The sequence below is a fragment of the Triturus cristatus genome, chromosome 2_2, assembly GCF_964204655.1.
Source record: "Triturus cristatus chromosome 2_2, aTriCri1.1, whole genome shotgun sequence".
Lineage (NCBI taxonomy): Eukaryota > Metazoa > Chordata > Amphibia > Caudata > Salamandridae > Triturus > Triturus cristatus.
The window spans coordinates 843,165,169-843,187,739 of record NC_140582.1 but is presented as its reverse complement, the minus strand read 5'-3'; the positions used below and the strand labels follow the sequence as shown (position 1 = coordinate 843,187,739).

The following is a 22,571-nucleotide window of genomic DNA, read 5'->3' as shown; positions in this document are numbered from 1 at the left end:
GGTCCCTCCCTAAGGGTGGGACCAGGAAGGGGGTGGTTACACCCCCAATCCTTTGTCCAGCTCGCCCCAGGCCCGGGACTGGTGTGCCCCAGGACCGGTTTGAACTGGCATATGCACCGAGGCTCCTTGTGAGCCACAGGCATGTCTGGTTTCTATTCAGCCCTACCTGACCAATACACAAAATCCTGTCTGGGGTGGTGCACGCACCTCCCCTGGCAGGAAACCCTTTGTCCACACCTCCCAAGCTGGAAGGACTCCCAGCAGCAGGAGGGCAGACTTGTGTCTGTGGTGGCAGCATCCATTTTGTGGAGCTGAGGCTATGTCTGATTTTACCCGGGTTTCAGGTACTGTACATGTCGTGTCCCTCTAGAAGGGTGGAATGCTAACCCCGTCGCCAGAATTGGCGAGGGGTTAGTATTCCAATTCGTATGACACCTTACTCGACATGTTTTGATAAAGCCAAACCAAAGATAGCATTTAACCGCGAGGTTCATAATGCACTTAAGAGTATATGGTATGACGATATCTGGAAACAGTAGAAGGACGTTGTTCCGACCACTGCAGACAGGCTCAGCTCATGCCAGAGCACCATCTCACATGGAACCAAGCACTCTGCCTTCAGGATTGTTAAGGCCTGCCATAGGAGTGACTTATAGGTTATCATGTGTCCCATTTAAGGTTAGGTATAGGTATACTACACCTAAGTAAGAGGTGGTTACACCAGCTTACCCCAGCTGAGTGATCAGCCAGTTGTGTCAAATTGTTAGGCCAAGCCTGGGGTGGCATAATACATGCTTCAGCCCCTGGCAGGCCTTGGGTACACCAATGCCCTGGGTACCTAGTGTACACTGGTACAGGGGCTGACAGGGTGATCCACTTCCAATTGGTTATGCACCTAGGGTGCATAGTTTTAATTTAGTAGAGAGAACAGCAGGCTGGGGGTCTGATTGGCAGGCCCACAGCCTCAATATGTCAAAAACCAGTGAAGCAAAAAGCAAAAATTTGGGGTGACCATAGGATAGCAGACTCTACTCTCCTACAAGCGCTCTGACTGTAATTGAAAGCCTTTCTTCTTTCCATCAAGGGATGTCTAGTTCAGATGTTCTCAGAGATCGGCACCGCCATGTGGCCCTGCATCTCTGAACATGATTCGAACATCCAGGCGTTTCCCAGGTGGTTCAACTTCTGGTGGGCTCTCTGAACACCAGAGTGGACAAACTTGGCCATTGATGTCTGGAAGATCACGTATGGCATCTCCATTTGGCGGTGGCGCAAGGTTCCCTCAGAGATTGTAGAGAACCTTGGTTAGAAATGCAATGTCAGCACTTGCGTGCACTGGAGTTTCCAAGGTCACTCTCGCTTAGAGACTCATTTCATCTTGAGTAGAACTCAGGGCACCTGGACACCTTTCTGCCTACACCACTCCTGCCCAGAGTTCTGCAGAAGATCAGGAACAACCGGGCCCTAGTCATTCTTGTGGCTCAGGATTGTGCGCTGAGAGTATGATATCTCAAACCTTTGAGCATGGGCATTTGTACTCCGTTCAGACTGCCTCTTCAAGAGGATCTACAGTCGCAGGAACAGGGCAGGGTCTTTCACTAAAACCTGCACACTCTCCACCTTTATTGCATTGAGATTGTGTATCGGCAGTTAACAGTTTTTTTCCTCACTCCAGAAGTCTATGATGGCATTCTGACAGATATACGCCCCTCAACCGAGACAGTATACGCCTGCATTGGGAAACATTTGTGGCTTTGTGTGCTTCCAAAAATGTTGATCCCTTTCTGCACTATTGTCTAATGTTTTGTTTGTTCTCGTTACCTCAACAGGGTTGTTCTTTGGTCACTATTAAAGGGTTCCTTCCAGCCATATCGGCATTCTTGCGGTTGCCAAACCAGCTCTTCCTGTTCAAGTCACCTGCTGTGACTCATTTTCTAAAAGGACTACCACATATGTTCCCTCAAACTCTTCATCATGCCCTAGTGGGTCCTTGTAACAAGGGGCCTGAGGGAGAGTTAATAATTGAGGACTTACTTGAGCTCCCTTCCTGAAACGATGCGTCACCGTCGCCAGAAAAAGAAAGTAAAATGGTTAAAAGGGAAGAAGGCCAAAAACATACAAATAAAACAAAGGAAAGATTTTGTTTCCCCACCCACAGAACCCTCCCGAGACGGAGATAAACAGACAAGAAGGACATACAAGGAGAGAGGTGTGGCTAGTGGGGAAAGAAGACTGATAGGGAGAATGAAGACGGAAAGGAGAGGGCGAGACGAGAGAGGAAGCTGGTGTCTTGAGGTAAACTGCTGCACCTGGGACCCAGCCAGACGAACAGGAGGCCACCACGAATGCCAAAGTGTCTCCTGAAGAGTTATTCCTCCAAAGAGACACTCAATCCCGAGTCTCTCCTAGAGGAGTGAGGTTAGTACATGTGAGTGTTTGAATACGGCATTGGCGGGCCAGGGTGGGGCATGCTGGTCAGGCTAACATAAACCCTGAATAAGTCATATTTGGAAGATAAAAATGTGAGCCCATCTAGCAATTTAAAATATTCTAAGACATAGAAGACATGGAATAAGCAGAATCCTACTAGGAGATTTAGGTTTTATGTTTTGTCATTTGTTTTGTTATTGACCTCGAGGTGGGAGATTTTTGTTTAAGGTCAGAAACGACTGCTTAAGACAGAAGGCCTAAATAAGAAAAAGAGAATAGAGACTGGGAAGACCCCTACTAGTAACCTAGTCAGAGCCAGATGTAACTATCATTGATTTTTTTTTTAAACAGACTTTTATTGAACTTTACAGAGTAATACAAGCATATCTCTCGTCCCACAAGGCATCTGTGCCATAATGCAGATCGTCCATAAGAGTGGTCCATTAGCACAATGCAGTACAAGCAAAAGGCCCCCCACTCCGATCCCCAGTAAACCACCCCCAACAACGCCCCCACCCCAGCCACCCCCCAAGCATGTCGCCAGTAGCTAATGGAGCCAAGTGAACCCTGAAGCCTCCCGCACCGCCTGATAGATTCCCCTCCCACAGGGCACAGCGAGTAAACCAAGAGATCAGGGGGAAGCGTCCTATCCCGGGTTCAAAGTCCTCCCCCCACCCCACCCTACACTCCCATTCTCAATGAAGATGTAATTATCATTGATGACGACATCAATCTAGGGAGAAAATTGGAAAGCCAGATCAGAAAAGGCTTCTGAAAAAAGGTAGCAAGATAAGAAGAAACGTCAAAGAAAGCTTAAGAAACAGGAAAGGAAAAGACCACCCTAACTCAGTATACTTACCTGTGCTTTAAATGTTCTTTTCCGAGGGACCCTCGACTGGATACCAGGGACTTCGGACTAGATACCTCTATACCTAATAAAGAGAAAGATGCCTATGAAAATCAAGAAGAAGAGGAACCCCAACCCTTCCCTGAGGAAATAACCCCAATCATTAAGTTTCGGGTTTTCTCCCCGACGACCTGTTCCAAATCCCATGCTTCCCCTTATGGAGTTCCTCAAGGCTCTATTCTCAGCCCTCTAGCGACCTTAGCAGAAGAGGCTGGGCTAACCATATACTCTTCCGTAGTTGACACCCAGCTCATCTTTTCCCTATCAACTAAAGACACTTCTAAGGTATCCTCTCTTCAATCAGGCTTAAAAGAAATTGCTGGATGGATGCACACTAACAAATTGAAGTTGAATGGAGGAAAAACGGAACTCCTAATTCTCGGTGGAAATAAAGCTCTCTGGGGCCCACAACATTGGCCTCTGCAAATGGGTGCCCTTCCCCAACCTTCCCAATCTGTCTGCAACCTTGGCATAATTATAGATGATCAACTTTCTATGCGACAGCAAGCGGGTAAGGTTGCCTCAATTTGCTTTTTAATTTTGAAATGGCTTAGAAAAATCCTATGGATGCTGCCACCACCGACACAAAGAACTGTGGTTCAGGCCCTGATCGTGTCCAGATTGGACTACGGTAATGTTTTATATTTAGGGGCCAACAAGGAGTTGATTCGGAGGCTGCAAGTGGTCCAAAACTCGGCGGCCAGACTTCTTTGTCAGCTTCCTCGAATGGCATCTATTACAGAGACTCTCCGGGACCTACATTGGCTTAAGATAGAAAACCAGTCCACATTCAAAGCCCTCTGCTACATGCACAGGATTAACGCCGGTACAGCTTCTCGTTACCTTAGTACTCTAGTTCACCCTTACATTCCTACTCGCGTTCTTAGATCAGCCAAACAGGCAAAAAAATGTGTCCCTAGCATTAAACTCACTCGAATGGGTGGACGGTCCTTTGCTTATTTGGCTCCATCTTTATGGAATTCTCTCCCACTTCATTATGAACATAATTATGCTAAATTCCGTAAAAGCCTCAAAACATGGTTATTTAACCTCGGAAAACTGATTTTCTGTTCTTTTTTCTTTTTCTTTTTCCCTGCTTGGGTCCCTAGGTGTCGGGAAACCTCCGGGTAGCTGTTGCGCAATATTAAATTAAAAAATAAATAAATAAAATAAAATTAGGAGTGGCCTTTTTCATAAAGGACTTGGTTGTAGTAGTGGCATAAATAAGATAAAGGCGAAATAAAAAACAGTCAAAGAATCAAATTCTTTATTTTCTTTATTTTTTTTGCGATGCGCAGAAAACCCCATCTACAGATCTGAACCTCATTTTGATCTTCCTGATATGCTCGCCCTTTTCAGCTGTTGCACAATTTCCATCTATGCCTGTTGACCTTAAAAACCGCCTTTCTAGTGGTCATTACATCGCTCAGGAGGATTAGTGAACTGCATGCACTTTCTATGCACCCTTTTACATTACTTTTTTTCCCAGCCAAGCTACTTTGGAGAACACCTATCTTCTTTGCTCAGCCTTCCGAAGTGGAGGAGAGACTCCACGGACTGGACACAAAAAGACTGTTGTTGTTCCACATTGATCATACCAGAGAGTTCTGGGTGGATGATCGACTCTTCATTCGGTTCATTGGAGTGAAGTAAGGAAAGGGCATGCAGAAACGGACCTTCTCACATTGGAATGTGCTCTGCATCAAAATTTGCAATGCACTGACTAAGAAGCAACTCCTGTTGCCTTCCACCAGGGCCAAGGCTACAACCACTGTGTTAGCTCGTGGAGTCCTTGTCCTGGACAACTGTCAGGCTGCCACATGGGCATCCTTGCACATGTTTACCGAGCACTACTGCCTGTACAGTCAGGTCCGTGACAGCCAGGTCCATTGCAATGGGCACTTTGCCCGTTCAGTGCTGCAGGCTTCACTTGTCCAAATTTGTTTGCATTCCCACCTCCAGGGGGGCATTGCTTGGGTATCTATTCTAAGGTAAGGAGTTTGCGGCTAGAAGTCTCTATCAGATGAACAAGTTACTTACCTTCAGTAACACCTTATCTGGTAGAGACTCTCTCTAGGTGCAGATTACTTACCGGCCCTCCCATCGTCTGCGCTCTGTGAGGTCCTTAGTGTCTGCACACTAGTACATTAGCAACCTTCATGTCTTTGTGCTTCAGATGTGAAAATGTTGCGAAAAGTAACTAATAGCAACAAACAAGGTGGTTCCTATATAGGCACCGTATGCTTCACTTCCGGCGTGGACGATGCTGACGTGGAGCCGAACGATGCCACCTACAGACTCGGAGGTACTGCTCAAAAAGTTTCCGGAACCAGTCTCACGCCTGGGGAATATTCTATGGTAAGTAATCTGCAGCTAGATGAATTCTCTACCAGATGAGGCATTACCTAAAGTAACTTGCTCTTTTGCTTGTGTTTCACTTAAGAACCAATTATCACTAATATGCCTAGGGTTTCCAAAGGTAAAACAGCCTTCTGCAGCTTGCTGAATTTCTTTAATCATCATTCTGTTGTTAGACTTAAGGAGGCCATGAAAGGGTCTGAATGTTTGATCCATTTGTCTTTGAACTGTTGCCTGATTTTTAGACCAAAGGTTACCAGCCAGTGCAGCGGTCTAGTTTGCTAGAGACATCTTGGGGACATTCAAAAAGCTACCCTGGAAATGCATTCCACCCCCTGCTTACCATTGGCTTTGTGGTTTGTAACTCATATTTTCTGGCTTTCTGTTTGCTGGCTTTAGATGTCTTAGGCTGTCCAGGGTTAGTTCGTCCCTCCCGAGGAGGAACAACTTTTCCCACCAGCTCCCTTTGTGTTCTTCCATGAGTGCTCCTTTCTGTAAACAGGTTCTTGTCTTTTCACGCTTGATTGTCAAATGTCAGGCTCTGTCTTCCGAGGGAGCTTGGTGTGTACTTTTCTTTATCGGACTTCAAAGTGACAATCTTGCTGGATACTGGGGCCAGGAAAGTTTTTTTTTTGTTTTTCTAGCACACAACATTTAAATTAACTGTGCAAGTATTTCATAATATATCAAATTATGAACGCACAAATGAAGCACATTTCTTGTTAATTCTGGAGTGTGTTGAAAACAAATATTTTAATATGATCCAAATAAATCAATACACTAGGTGATGACATCTCAACACATTGATTGTGCGCTTTATAATTTTATTAGTAAAGCTGTATGTCTGTGCAAACCTAAGGGTAATTTCAATTAAAATGTGGTTTCTGTAATGGCAGTATGCTACCACACCATGCATGCTCCACTCTGCCATTCCAGTCTACTCTGCATCACTCCACACCACTGCACTCTACTTTGTACCACTCCACTTTACGCCACTGCCCTCTGTGCCACTGAACTCTACTCTACTCTGTACCACTCCACTCTGTCGATGCACTTTACTCTGTAGCACTCAACTCTATGCCAGTCCACTGTACACCACTCTAATCTACTCTTCACTCTACACCACTGCACTCTACCCTGCACCCCTCCACTCTACTCCATTTTAGTCTATTATGACATAATGTACTGTACGCCCCTCCATGCCACTCTACTTTGACACTCCACTCTATGCCACTCCACACTATGCCACTGCACTCTTACCCACTGCGCTCTAACCCACTGCACTCTGCATCACTCCACTCTAGGACACTTCACTCTGCACCACTCTACGCCACTCTAATCTATGCCACTCTGCTCTGCATCACTACACTATATGCCTCTTCACTCTACTCTGTGCCACCGCACTCTACTCTATCCCACCGCACTCTACTCTATCCCACCGCACTCTACTCTATCCCACCGCACTCTACTCTATCCCACCGCACTCTACTCTATCCCACCGCACTCTACTCTATCCCACCGCACTCTACTCTATCCCACCGCACTCTACTCTATCCCACCGCACTCTACTCTATCCCACCTCACTCTACTCTATCCCACCACACTCTACTCTATCCCACCGCACTCTACTCTGCACCACTGTACTCTGTGCCACTCCTACTCTACTCCACTGCACTCTTACACCTTACTCTGCGACACCCTACTCTGCGCTACTGCTTTCTATGCCAATTCAGTCTACGCCACTCTACTCTGCATCACTGCTCTCTATGGCACTATATTGAACTCTGCACCACTGCACTCTGTGCAACTGTACTCTGCACCACTGTACTCTTCGTCACTCCACTCTGCACAACTGCACTCTAACACTCTAATCTACAACACTGTATTGTATGCAGTGGAATTCTACACTGCTTAACTCTACGCCACTATACTCTGTAACACTCTACGCCTTTGCACGGTTTCTGTGTCACTTTTCTTTTTCACCCTGACTGAAGGTCTGGGGCTCCTGCATCTGCCTCTCACCTCTGACTTTTTTTGTCCAAGTGAGTAATGGAATCTCTCTTCTCAGGCTAAGTTTTTAGCTCTTGCATGCTCTGCGTGTTTTGAGATATATTGTTACCTTAGAGTGGGTTTACAGCTCCATCTGCTACCATTGGTTGGCTTTGTCACTCTAATTTCTTGCTTTTTATTCATCAGCTACTGTGGGCTTTATTTCCTCTTCTAGTGTTCGTCCCCGCATTGCAACATGGAATCATTACTTGTGTTCTCACACGGGTCCCTTCTCGGGTGCTGCTTTGTTCTGTTTGCTTATGCACTTTGAGATTGCATGTGTGATTCTCCCCTCGCACACTCTCCCTCCCTCAGTTGCTGTTATTGCTTCCTTCCTGCCTGCTCACCTTCCATTGCTATTGTTGCCTCCCCACCCTGCTCTGTTTGCTTGCCTGTCCCTGTTTGCCCACCCTCCGTTATCCGTTTGCTTTTAGATTTTAGTCTCTTGCTTGTACTTCTCTCCACCACCCCCACCCTTTTCTCCCGCCCTCACTGTTGTCTTGTTGCCTGGCCACTCCTCACCTCCAACAGACCCCATTATGTTTTTTTTTCTAAAAAGACACATTGGCTCTGTTAAAAAAGTGCATTTCGCACACATTTCTATTTCCTAATCCGTATCAAATTGGTAACTAATAAGCTGGCCAGCAGCCCCACTGGTGTACAGCATTGCAAAACATAATTGCCAAAGCCAGTAGGTCTCATAGGTTAGACCTGTTTGCTTTGCCAATACTTGGTTCAGACGTCATTCGATACCTTCTATGGGCCTGATTACAAGTGGTTCGGTTAATTCCGACGATGCATAAACCCCGGTTTATGCACAGGTCGGTATTGCGAGTTTGAAGGTATTTAACGCATCCGATAATTATCTGATGCCGCACCAGTGCTCATCTGCGTCGAACGGCCCCCGGCCGTCCTAGCACATGGGACAGAGAATCCCTCTGGTGCGGGCATCAGGGAGATTCCCTTTCACCCCCAACAGCCTCGGGAGCTGGGGAAGAGCGTCCCCAGCTCCCGAGGCTGCAGCTTTGGTTTCCCTGAAATGACGATCAGCGCGCACGTCCACCCACTAGCCACCAGGGAGGGGGGAGCGGCCCCTTGGGCAAGGGCCTTTGCTCCCCCCCCAAAAATTGGGTACATTCAGTCTTTCCCACTAGACACCAGGGATTTTTTTTTTTGCCAATTTGAATTAGGGGGGCTACCCTAAGGGCATGCCAATGCCCCCACGGCCCACAAAAATTACACTCTTTTTTCCTGCCCCCCCCCTGGGGGGCAAATGGGGGCAGTAGCCTCTAATCTGCCCCCAGGGGGGACCAGAAAGTCCACTAGATACCAGGGATTTTTTTCGAAATTGAATTAGGGGTGGAAGCTGCCCAATATGGGCATGCTAATGCCCCCATCCCCCGCAAAAATTACACTTTTTTTTTTCTGCCCCCCCCGGGGGACAGATGGGGGCAGTAGTGCCCAATCTGATGATTCCAGGGGGCAGAAAGCCCACTAGATACCAGGGATTTCCCCCCGATGAATTTAGGGGTGTTTAGGGGTGGGAGTTGGCCAAGATGGGCATGCCAATGTCCCCCCTCCCCTCCCCCCCACACAATTCCAGTCTATCTGCCCCCCCCAGGAAGGGGGGGCAGAAAACACCCAAGACGCAAGGGATTCTTTTTTCTTAGAGGCCCGCCAAAGAAATCAAAAGACTTTCTGCCCCCCAAGGAGGCAGATGGGGGTTTGGTAGGTTTCCCTAGATGGCCGCCAAGCCCAGGACCAAAAGCAGTTGTGACAACCCATGCAAAAGCAGATCGTTTTGTGATAGGTAATTTTGATGTCTCCACAATACGTTTTGGACCCTTGCCTGTCGCGTGTACTTGACCCACCCACAAGAGTGAGGTACCATTTTTATCGGGAGACCTGGGGGAATGCTGGGTGGTAGGAAAATTTGTGTCAGCCCAGTGATCTTACAACTTTCCCACAAGGAAATTTGAGAAAATTTAGATTATTTTCTTTCATCAAAATTAGAGGTTTGCAGGGGATTCTGGGTAGGGAAACATTGGGGGATCCATGCAAGCCATACCTTCCTGGACTCCCCTAGGTCTCTAGTTTTCAGAAATGTGTGGGTTTGGTAGGTTACCCTAGATGGCTACCAAGCCCAGTGCCAAAAACTCATGTGACCCCCCTTGCAAAACCAGGTCATTTTCGGATACATGGGGGAATCTGCGTTTTTGGTCCTGGGGTCGTTGACCCACCCACCCACGCGAGTGAGGTACCATTTTTATCGGGAGACCTGGGGGAACGCTGAGTGGTAGGTAATTTAAAATCTACAGGTAGGCACTTTGCAAAAAAAAGGGTCAGTTTTCACTGTGAAAATGTGGTGTGTTCACTTTGCGTTTTGGGCCGTTTCCTGCCACGGGCACTAGGCCTACCCACCGAAGTGAGGTACCATTTTTCTCGGAAGACTTCGGCGAATGTGGGGTGGGTGGAATTTTATGGATCCACGCAGAGTCCAGAACTTTCCACCACAGAAATTTTTTTTGATGTTTATTTTTTTACAAAGTTTGAAGTTTGCAAGGGATTCTGGGTAACAGAACCTGGTGAGAGCCAGACAAGTCACCCCATCCTGGATTTCCCTGGGTGTTTTGTTTTAAAAAATGTATAGGTTTGCCAGGTTTCCCTAGGTGCCGACAGAGCTAGGGTTCGAAATCTACAGCTAGGCACTTTGCAAATAAAATAAATAAAAAGTGTGTCCATATTGCATTTTGATCCGTTTCCTGTTCCGGGCACTAGGCCTACCCACACAAGCAAGGTACCATTTTTATCGGGAGACTTAGGATAACAGAATTGTAGAGCAACTGTTATTACCTATTGACCTTAGATGCATTTCTCCCTTCCAAATAAAAGACAATGTGTAAAAAAGAAGTCACTTTGAAAAATGTACTATAATTTTCATGCTAGTATGGGTACTCACAATTTCAGAAATGTGCAAATAGCTACTGTTTCTAAACTCTATATTTTGTTCCAAATTCAGAAATACATAGGTGTCTTTCATCCCGATTTTTCACTGTATATATTTTACCAAATGAATTGCTGTATAGCCGGTACATAATAAAAAACCATTGCAAGACGCTGCCCAGTTATTGGCTGTGGGTGTGTCGGTTTCTAGGGGAACCTACAAGTCCTATATATCTCCACAACCAGAAAGATCCAGCAGATGTAACGGTATATTGCTTTCAAACATGTGTCATAATTAGGAGAAGTTACAGGTGAAAACGTTGGCACAAATGGCTTTTTTTTAACTCATTTTCAATGTTCCCTATTTTCAACTGTGAACTTGATGGATCTACACAAATGACCCCTTGCTGAATTCAGAATTTTGTCAACTTTTCTAAAATGTATAGCTTTCTAGGATCCATTATTGCTTTCATACCTATTTCTACCATTAACTGGAAGAAGGTTGAAAGCACAAAAAATATCAAAAATAGGCTATGTCCCAGTAAAGTGCCAAAACTGTGTAAAACATTTTTGGTTTTCTGACAAAAGCCTGTCAGTCCCTGAAAGCTTGGAAATTGTGATTTCTGCCCCACAAACCCTTTGTTGATACCATTTGCAGGGAAAAAACTGTCACTTTCATTTGCAGCACTTTTCCCCCATTTTTCAAAAAAGCAAAACCATAATTTAGCTGTATTTTGGCTCATTTCTGGGTCCCCTCCAGGGGAATCCACAAACCTTGTGAACCTTTAGAATCCTCATGATGTTGGAAGAAAAGTACGCAAATTTGGCGTGGATACCTTATGTGGTCAAAAAGTTACAGGGGTCTAAGCGCGAGCTACCACAAATAGCCCAAAAAAACATAGCACGGGGGGGGGGAAAGGCCTTGCAGAGAAGGGGTTAAATGACTCACCCTTCATTAAATGTCGGCAGGTCAAACGAGGGAAAAGCACACAGTATTTACCATATCATGCTGATTTTTGTTTTTTAAATACCAAAATTTGCATGCTTCTCCCAATAAAACTGTAGTAGGTGTTATTTATCACACCCGATAAATAACGTACTCCGTGGTATCGTTATTTATCTGGTGCATTAAATAATACTTAAACTTGTAAACAGGGTGGTGGTGGCACAGACTGTTAAGTCATGGCTCACCTCCCTTAGGGACTAATTGTGTTTGCAGGCAGGTGGTTGTTTGAGAGTTAAAAACTCATTTACCTGTGGAGCTCCTAATCTCGGCTGCCAACCACAGCCCTGTAATTCCTTTGTTCAAACCTGTTCAAGATGTTGTGCACTCTAAGATCCACAGGGGTGTTATCTTATCGGGCCTCCCTGACTGAAGTTAAGCTCTGGTTAGATTGCAACTAGGGACTCGTCCTGTCAGCTGACTTAATTCCATTGATTTTTTTTTATAACTAGCCAGTTTAACTTTTAGCGCGGTAAAATTCCATAAGCAATTTAATTTGACTGGTTTACTGGTCATCTGAGATGGGAAAGGTGTTTGAGAAGACCTGAATCCTAAAAACTGCTTGTGCTTAAGTTTAAAAGAAACAAACCAAATCTGGTGGTTAGGGATTCTGCAATTTCAAGCTAGTATGTCATAAACTTAAAAATGCTCTGTTCGGTACATGTACTTGTTTGCTTCCAATGTATTTATTTTATAATTGATTGCTTTTTGAAAGAGGTTTTTTCTGTTTTGGTTAAAACAGTGACCTGGAGCAATTGCGAAAAATCAGGAGAAGGAGCCCACATGAAGATACAGAGTCATTTACTGTGTACCTGAGATCAGATGTGGAAGCGAAGTAAGGCAATGTCTAAAATATATTTTATGGAATTGAGTGATGTGAAGTATTAGTTCGAGGCATATGAGCTGCAGATCACACACTTAGGATAAGATCGCCATCTGGTGTTGGGCTCGGATGCTTGCAGGTTGTTGTTGTCTTCGGAAGAAGTCTTTTGGTCATGAGATAGGTGACTCCTCCCTTGGACTACAGTGCGCATGGGCATCCACTCCATCCTCAGATTGTTTTGTCGCCATTGGGTTCGGATGAAACTTTTCCACTCCGGTAGCAAACTTCTAAACAAAGCTTTTCGAAGCGAAAAACCTTTAGAATTTTCATCGATACACCTTTACTCGACATCGAATTCATCGGGTCGGTTCCGGATGTCGACTCGGGCGATTAAACCTATCCGCGCCGTGAGGCCTGCGGCTCATGGAAAGGACGCCGTTTAAAAAATGCCCCCAATGTGGAGCAAAATTCCCGCACAGTGACCACCACAAGGTCTGCAACCTGTGCCTGTCGCCGGAACACGACGAGTCCAGCTGTCCAGCCTGCGCCGCATTCCGATCCAAGAAGACCATTCGGGATCGGAGAGCTCGACGCCATATCATGGCACACAGACCAGCTCCGGAACCAGAGGACATCTTTGATGAGGGCCCGATGTCCCGGAAGAAGATTCCGAGGAACTTCACATTATATCAGAAGCAGACGACTTCGACGCCCCATTACTCCGGGGCAACGCGTGAGTACCGATGCCCCTATCCCAACCCCTCCAAAAAAGGCATTGGTCAAGATTTCACCAGCTGGCCCCGGTCGCGACCGTAAACAACCTTCAGAAGCCCCGCCTTCGGGCTTGGCTCCGAAGAAATACAAGCCTTCAGGTGGCTCCGGCCCGAGCAAACATATTATTGTACCCCCAGCACCTTCGGCACCGAAGACACAAGACCTCTCGGCACCGAAGCCGGCTCCGGCACCTTTGGCACCGAACCCATCGAGGCCCGTAGACAAGCCGGCACCGAAAGCCCCCAAGCTTAAAGACTCTATTTCGGCACCGAAACCTTCATCGGCACCGAAACCTTCATCGGCACCGAAACCTTCATCGGCACCGAAACCCTCATCGGTACCGAAACAACCGGCTAAGGTCCATACTACACCTCCTAAAGACTCTACCGATCACCCAAAACATAGATCGGAACTGAAAAAATCGGCACTTTGTCTGTTCCTGAAGACCAAGAACTTTTCCACCCAGATCCAACGCAAAAAAGGATCTATATTAATCCAAAAACTGGACATGTCAGTGCTGTGCCATGTAAAAAAAGGAAGCTAGACACAACACCGTCTCCAGCTCCTGTAAAGAAGAAGGACTCAGCCACTTCACCCATTCCTCCTTCCTCTCCTGTACGACCTCTTACCCCACCCCCCCTGCCTCCACCACCATTACCTCCACCATCTCCTTCACATACACCACCTCCACAGGATGATGATGATGACCTAGGGGGAGGGGGTGATCCGGATGATCTTAATGATCCTAATGATCCTTTCACAAATCCGGATATTGTACCATTGGACGACTGGGCTTACCCTCTGCCTGATGTACCTGATCCTACTACATACCCTTCCAAACCCTCACCTCCAGATGACCACCTTGGGTATGGACAACTAGTACACAGAGCAGCACTTTACCATGGCGTCACCATGCACTCAGATGCACCCGAGAAAGACTTCCTTTTAGACACTTTTGAGCAGTCTCAGAAATCAGTTCAAATTTTACCTATGATTAAAGGGGTCATAAAACACGCCACAGATGTTTTTAAGGACCCCGTACGGACCAGGGTACTTAACCCTCGAATTGAGAAAAAATATAGACCTGCCCCAGAAGATCCTTCTTATATTAAAGGACAGCTCCCTCTTGATTCTTTGGTGGTTTCCAACGCAAGGAAACGGGCTAACTCCCAAACAACAGGAGATACACCGCCCCCAGACAAAGAATCCAAACTATTAGAAGCCTCGGGCAAAAGAGTAGCAGCACAAGCAGCTAACCATTGGCGTATTGCCAACACACAAGCCCTATTGGCACGCTATGATAGGGCTCACTATGATCAGTTAGAAGATCTCATACAACACCTACCAGATCAATACAAGACCCAGGCAAATGACCTTATACAAGAGGGAAAGCTCATCTCAAATGCCTCAATTAAATGTGCACTTGACGCAGCAGACACTGCCTCTATAGCAATCAATACAAGTGTACTTCTTAGACGCCATGCATGGCTACGTATTTCAGGCTTTAAGCCAGAAGTACAAAGTACCATACTTAGCCAACCATTTAACCAAGAGCAACTGTTTGGACCAGCAGTAGATACTGCACTTGAAAAAATGAATAAAGACACCGAGACTGCTAAGTCCATGGGAGCATTGCAATCTCCACAGCCATGTGGCTCCTTTCGACGCTCCTTCTATAGAGGAGCATCCAAAAATATTGGAGCAGACACCTCCTCCACGTTCAAAACCTCTACACAAACATCCCCCAATAGAGGATATTTTAGAGGAGGATATAGGGGAAACAACACCAAGGGACGAGGTCGAGGCAATACCAACACTCGTACCTCCCCTGCCACTAAACAGTGACTTTCCTCCACTCCCCCCAGACCATTCCACTCCAGTCGGGGGAAGACTCAAACAGTTCCTACCTGTCTGGAATTCCATTACAACAGACAAGTGGGCAAGACAAATTATCCAGTATCGTTACTGCCTGGAACTCACAAATACCCCCCCACATATACCACCCAAACAGCGTCCCATGTCGCCAGACCATCTTACACTCCTCAAGCAAGAGGTTCTCTCCTTGCTTCAAAAACACGCAATAGAGCCAGTTCCCTTCCAACATCCGGGCACAGGGGTATACTCTCCATACTTCCTAATCCCCAAGAAGGACGAGACGTTAAGACCCATACTCGACCTCAGACTCCTAAATCGGTACGTACACTCAGATCATTTTCATATGATCACTCTTCAACAAGTGCTTCCACTATTACAGAAAGGCGATTTCCTCGCCACACTAGATCTCAAGGATGCCTATTTTCACATTCCCATGCATCCTGCTCACAGGAAATATCTAAGATTCCTGGTAGACTGGCAACACTATCAGTTTACTGTCCTCCCGTTCGGAGTGACAACTGCGCCCAGAGTATTCACCAAATGCCTAGCAGTAGTAGCAGCGCATCTCAGGAGACAACAAATTCATGTCTTCCCATATCTCGACGATTGGCTCATAAAAGCCAATTCATTCAACAAATGCGTTCTACACACTCACCAAACTATTCAACTTTTACACAACTTGGGATTCACCATCAACTATCCCAAATCTCAACTACAACCCTCCGACATACATCAATATCTGGGAGCCACCATAAATACCTCCAAGGCCATAGCTTATCCCAGCCCAGCCAGCATAGCCAATATACAAGCTCTCATCTTAAAATTTCAATCCCAACACTCTCTCCCAGCAAGAGTGTTCATGCAACTCATAGGCATGATGGCGTCATGCATCTTCATTGTGCCTTATGCACGACTTCAAATGCGTCCCTTGCAAGAATGTCTAGCACGTCAGTGGAACCAGGCTCACGGACAACTTACGGATCTGGTGTTAGTGGACAGTCGCTCACATCACTCACTAAAATGGTGGAACACCGTAAACCTGTCCAAAGGGCGGCCGTTCTTAGAGCCTCTTCCACAGATAGTGCTGACAACCGACGCATCTCTCACAGGGTGGGGAGCCCATCTCCTAGGACACACCACTCAGGGCAAATGGACCACTCAACAAAAAGTGCTCCATATCAATTACCTGGAACTACTGGCAGTGTTCCTAGCATTGAAATCATTCCAATTACATCTAAAGAACAAAACTGTCCTCATCCGGACGGACATGACAGCCATGTATTACATACAGAAACAAGGAGGCACACATTCTCTCCAACTGTCCCAGCTCGCACAGAACATTTGGAGATGGGCAATTCCCCAGAACATCTACCTGCTAGCAGAACACCTTCCAGGAGTTCACAATCAGATTGCCGATTTGTTGAGTCGACAAACCCAGCAGATCCACGAATGGGAATTACACCCACAAGTCCTACCCCCATTCTTCCAAAAATGGGGCCAACCAGACATAGACCTGTTCGCCACACACGAAAACGCAAAATGCCCAATCTTCGCCGCCACGTTTCCCCTCCCACAGTCGAAGAGCAATGCGATATGGATGAACTGGTCAGGCAGATTTGCGTACGCTTTTCCGACTCTCCCACTCATTCCATTCGTGGTACGCAAGCTCAGGCAACAGTCTCTCAAGCTGATACTAGTAGCTCCCACATGGGCACATCAACCCTGGTTCACAACACTACTGGAACTCTCTCTAGTTCCACACCAAAGACTGCGCCTCTCCCCGTCCTTATTAACCCAGAACCATGGAGAAATCAGACCCCCCGATCCACATCAACTGAACCTAGCGATCTGGCTCCTGAAGTCCTAGAGTTCGGTTACCTCAACCCACCACCAGACTGCATGAATATTATAAAGGAGGCCAGACGGCCTACTAATAGAGCCTGCTACGCTGCGAAATGGAAAAGATTTGCCATTTACTGCACTAACAATGATATGCGCCCACTGGATGCATCCATCCAGAACATCATTTGCTACTTACTACACTTGCAAAGATGTAATTTAGCGTACTCATCCATACGTCTCCACCTAGCAGCATTAGCAGCCTACTTACAAAATCGACAACACTTGTCACAATTTAAAGTGCCTGCGATCAAAGCCTTCATGGAAGGTCCTAAAAGGATTATTCCTCCCAGATTACCACCCTCTCCAGTGTGGAATCTAAATATTGTTCTCACTAGGCTCATGGGTCCCCCATTTGAACCTCTGCATAAATGCGAACTATAATTCCTTACATGGAAAGTGGCTTTCCTTATTGCTATCACATCCCTTCGAAGGGTAAGTGAAATCCAGGCTTTAACCATACAAGAACCATTCCTACAACTACATCATAACAAAGTGGTTCTTAGAACAAATCCAAAATTCCTGCCAAAAGTCATTTCTCCATTCCATCTTAACCAATCAGTCGAGCTACCAGTGTTCTTCCCAAATCCGGACTCGGTAGCTGAAAGAGCTCTTCATTCCTTAGGTGTTAAGAGCCCTGCTGTATTACATTGACAGAACCAAATCTTTCCGCAAAATCAAACAATTGTTTGTTGCTTTCTCTCCACCACATAAAGGCAACCCCATTTCCAAATCAGGGATAGCCAGGTGGATAGTTAAATGTATCCAAATATGTTACCAAAAAGCTAAACGCACTCTAACAGTTCCCCCTAGAGCGCACTCCACACGCAAAATAGGGGCTTCCATGGCATTCTTAGGAAACATTCCCTTAGAAGATATTTGTAAGGCAGCCACATGGTCTACAACACACACCTTCACTAAACATTACTGTGTTGATGTGCAGGCCAAACAACAAGCTTCTATGGGTCAGGCTGTCCTTAAAACTTTATTCCAAACTGCTGCAACCGATACAGGTGACCACCGCTAGGGGAGACACTGCTGTATAGTCTATCCTAAGTGTGTGATCTGCAGCTCATATGCCTCGAACGGAATATGCTACTTACCAGTATGCATCTGTTCTTGGCATGTAGAGCTGCAGAGCCACACACGCCCACCCACCTCCCCGGGACCTGTATCTGTTCCAGCATTGTCTTAATTAGACATTACACATGGACATCCTTTCTTTATTCTTACACACTCCATCATTTCCCATCATGGCGAAAAACAATCTGAGGATGGAGTGGATGCCCATGCGCACTGTAGTCCAAGGGAGGAGTCACCTATCTCGTGACCAAAAGACTTCTTCCGAAGACAACAACAACCTGCAAGCATCCGAGCCCAACACCAGATGGCGATCTTATCCTAAGTGTGTGGCTCTGCAGCTCTACATGCCAAGAACAGATGCATACTGGTAAGTTGCATATTCCTTATTATATACATTCACATAGACTTAATTGCCAATGGCCTCTGTGTGACACTTGGAGAGCAAAGTTTTAAAACTCCCTTATTGCAAAGTGTTGGCATAAAAGACAGAAATGTCCAATGTAGTCACACATAACGTGGAGCAACTGTGCAGCACATTCCTCATAGAAAGTCTACACTCTTTCATACTTTTCACCCTTTCAAACTTTTCTTCTAACCTGAAAATAAAATGCATTAAACTAACTTTTCCATTCATCTATGCATCTAGACCCCCACAAACTGTAGTGAAAGACCTGATTTAGAAAATGTAAGAACATTAAATAAACTGTAACCTGAAGTAACTTGGTTGAATAAATGTCTGCTACCGGCGCCCCTTTAGCATGATGATGATTTTAGCTTGTAGAGTGAACGATTATCTGGGTACTGGATGTCCTGGTATCTAGAAAGATATCAAAAGTAGATTTTCTAATGATAAAGATATAAGGTTTTACGGGTTTGTGAAAGTGAAGTGACGAGGCTTCTCGGTTAGAGAAAATGTAATTCTAGGCTTTTCAGGCGAGGTAACAAATGAGCCATGAAAAAAGGCACTGCATGTACGAGGCACGTCAGAATGAATGCCCTGAAACAGAGGTCTCTTAAAAGACACCATTGTCTGATTTGGAGCCAGCACAATCCTAAATTAGCCAATTTGTGCTCATCATGTTTAAAATCTAAAACTTAATTGACTGTCAACTATGTTAAATTTTAGTGATTAACTTAATTTCATATTGCATTCACGAGTTGCTCTTGGTTCAGGGAAAGATTCAACCATGACCACCAAAAAACTTTCAAACAAACTTTAGGGCATAGCTGTTGAAAGTCACAATCCTGAGACTGGTTTGAAAATGTATGTCATACCTCCAGACAAATTGAGCTATCCAGCAAGAAGAAGGCTGAACAGAGCGACTACGAAGAGGCTAATGACAACTTTGAATGTACAAAAGGTATTTTTTTGGGAAGTTGTAATTATCGAAAAAGTGGTTTATACCAATTATTCAGAATAAAAAGTGTGATGTAGATATGTAGAAATAGTTAATATTTGGAACACCTTGCTTCCATTTCCTGGACTATTTTTTGTTTGAATGTCTAAATGAGTGGATGAAAACTTTGTGCCTCCTGGTTAAGAAGCTTCCTCACCATAGAAGGCCAAGTTAAATGCGGTTTGTACTTGCTAAACCCATTAAAAGGTAAAACGTTTGGTTGGCATTTAAACTCTGCTTCTGACTTGGTGTATCGGAGCAGGCCTACGTTACTTTTGCATTCATCTGTAGGATGCAGTAGCAATTCATAGACCGAATAAGCCCCTTTCCTTTGCTGCCTTCGATTTGACTTGCTGCTTTTGAACTGAACAGTTTGGTTTTGAAGAGGCCTACCGACCTCCTCAGTAGACATCAGTCTAATTTAGATGCGTCTAGCACTTACATGTGAGGATGTGGTTGTACTTGAATTTGTTATGCATGGGCATTATGTACTGTGTAAGCAGTATCCTTTTCTATGATGCAACATGTGTAGCATAAGCTTGAGGTTCTTGGCTCAGGCTTGAGGCCATTCCGGCTTCCATATTCTTGGAGTGCCCATGTTGCCCGTGCCTTTGAGACTTTGTAGTGTTTTCACTTGCATTTGGTTTCAGGACAGCAATTTGCATTAAGCTATCTTCTATACCATCCTTGCAACATTACCTTTCTACACCTAGTGTGGCTGCCTAAGTAGAGAAGGCCCTTGATTTGTGTAGTAGCTAGACCATACTTGAAAGGCGTGTTCTGTGACTTTGCATGCCACACCATAGTGGCCATTGTTGTTCTCACACTGCAGTAGTAGTAGTAATAAAGTAGCTCTTCTCCGCGCCTCTCTTTTTTGATCTGGTTCTAGATCCACCGTGTCTTCCTTGATGCGGTGCCCTGCTTATAGCACTTGGGCTGGACTCTCTCCTCATATCATTTCCTAAACAGGAATCCTTGGTCATAACTTTTCTGGGGAATCTCGCTTTCCCTTGTGACTCTTGAACCCTTCTGCTTATATTCTGATTCTTATGACCCGAAGTTGTTGCCCATCTCATTTTCATCTTCAGCTTACCCCCCTAGGATAAAGGTCTGTAGGACCCGCATAATGACGGGTCCTTGCCAGGCTTGGGTAGAAGTATAATAACCGCTTTGCAGCGCGTAGGGGGCAGGATCTGTTTTTCGAGGGCTTCGGCGTACACTTCGATTAGGTGCAGCGCTAATAAGTCTTTATAGGCCTTGTAGAATTCCCCAGTAAAGCCATCCAGCCCGGGGGCGGAGGAGCAACGAAGGGAATCAATGGCTCCAAGTACATCGGCATCGAAGATCGGTTCTGCCAGGAAATCCTGCATGTCTTTCTCTAGGTATATCAGCGCGATCTCGGAGAGATAAGCTTTCTGTGCAGTGGGATCTTGCCCTAATTTAGAAGTGTATAAAGATGTGAAATAAGCAAGGAATTCTTCTTGGATATCCGCGGTGCCATGAAGTTTCAGATTGGTGGAGGAATGTAGCTCGGTGATGTAGGCTTTGCTATATGGAGGTCGAAGCATCTGAGCCAGCACCCGGCCCGAATGCTCTCCTTCGCCATAGCGCCGTCCTATTTGATATTTACCCAAAAAAAGGATCTCCCAATCAGCTTCTGCCCATTATTCTATCTTGCCAAGCAGCATGAGTATTTGATTTTGTTAATTGATTATCATTCAAAGTGAATATATCACTCTTTTGTTGATGCACCTAGTACTGATTCTGCTATCGTAGTTATAGAGTGTGTGTTTTATCTGGAAGGCACACCTAAACAAATTGTTTCTTGACAATGTTACTCATTTCTTGTCAGATCGCATTTGCACATTTTTTATCAGCATAATGTGCAACATTTGAAAACCACTCTCTATTCACCCTTCTAATGGTTTAGTGGAAAGAGAGAATATGATAGTAAAGGAAGGGATTCAAACTCTAGCTCTACAGCAGACCAAGACGAAGGACTATTTTTATTAAAAAAAACAACTCAGACTGTTTGTGCTGGTGATTGGGTGATAATTAAAAGGTGATAATTAAAATTCCTGAAGGTTCAGGAAACGTGAGTCAAAGTTTTTGTCACCAATTCATGTCTTGAGAGTGTTCAAACTGGCCATTCTTCTTGAGTGTAAGGTGTGGTGGAATTAGAGAAGTCTGGTTAAGATGTTTCAACATCAAGCAGGAGTGATTAAACAGAAGACAAATACATGTGAGATTGACTGATCATCTTGGCCGGATTCAGGTGGTGGTGTTCTTAAGCGGTTGGTTGCATTCTCTGCGACAAGGAGTATTTGCAACCTGGTACCGGTCAGAAGAAAGAAAAGTCTCAGGTGATTAAAGCACCAAGTAAAGTCAATGACTGTATCATGTATTATCTTTATCTTTATTTGTGTGAGGTTATTTAATGTTGTTTGCCTTAACGGGGAAGGTGTTGTTGTATTAGGTTTTCAGGTTTTAACCTGTGGTTGCTTCATGCTTTCAAACTGTTTTTTTTATGTATACTTTTACTTACATTGTTTTTCTTTGAGTGTATCCTCCCACTCTGGAATCGAGCACTGGGCTCATGCTCTGGCAATGAGAAGTTTGAAGTTGCTGCTTGAATTTTGAGCTGGGTGGTTGTTGGCACAAGTTGTATGAAATAAATCTTCTTCAAGACCATCGTCTCATGTGCAGTCCTTCACCACAATCACTAACAAGAACATTCAGCAGAATGACTTCCGTTCTGCACTTCATAAAGTGGTCGGCACTAGAATGTTGTTTCGCATATACAATAGCTTATTTCTCCCCATACCGCTGAAAAAAACTTGAACTGTCTGGTAAAATAATACAACCTAAGAAGAAAATCTGGGCTTCTTCTAAAAAAAATAGAGTTAAAAAAAGGTCTACCACTAAGTGCACCTTGGATCTGAAATGCCATTCCAATCTATATAAGATTTGCTCCCTCATTGCGAATCTTCAAAGCCTAATTAAAGGTTCATCTACTAGACCCATCTCTAA

The 22,571-nt window shown here is 45.2% G+C and overlaps 1 protein-coding gene across 4 annotated transcripts in view; it reads left to right on the top strand.

Moving 5' to 3' along the window:
* The window catches only part of SLC30A9 (solute carrier family 30 member 9), an 800,207-nt gene that overhangs the window by 160,869 nt on the left and 616,767 nt on the right, over positions 1-22,571 (top strand). For all 4 annotated transcript variants that reach the window (XR_014978192.1, XR_014978191.1, XM_085642175.1 and 1 more), the window contains exon 5: positions 12,433-12,525. Coding sequence is in view for 2 of the 4 variants with exons in the window: in XM_085642175.1 (XP_085498301.1) it covers positions 12,433-12,525 (93 nt within the window). In the remaining 2 variants the exon portion in view is untranslated. The remainder of the gene's footprint in view (positions 1-12,432; positions 12,526-22,571) is intronic.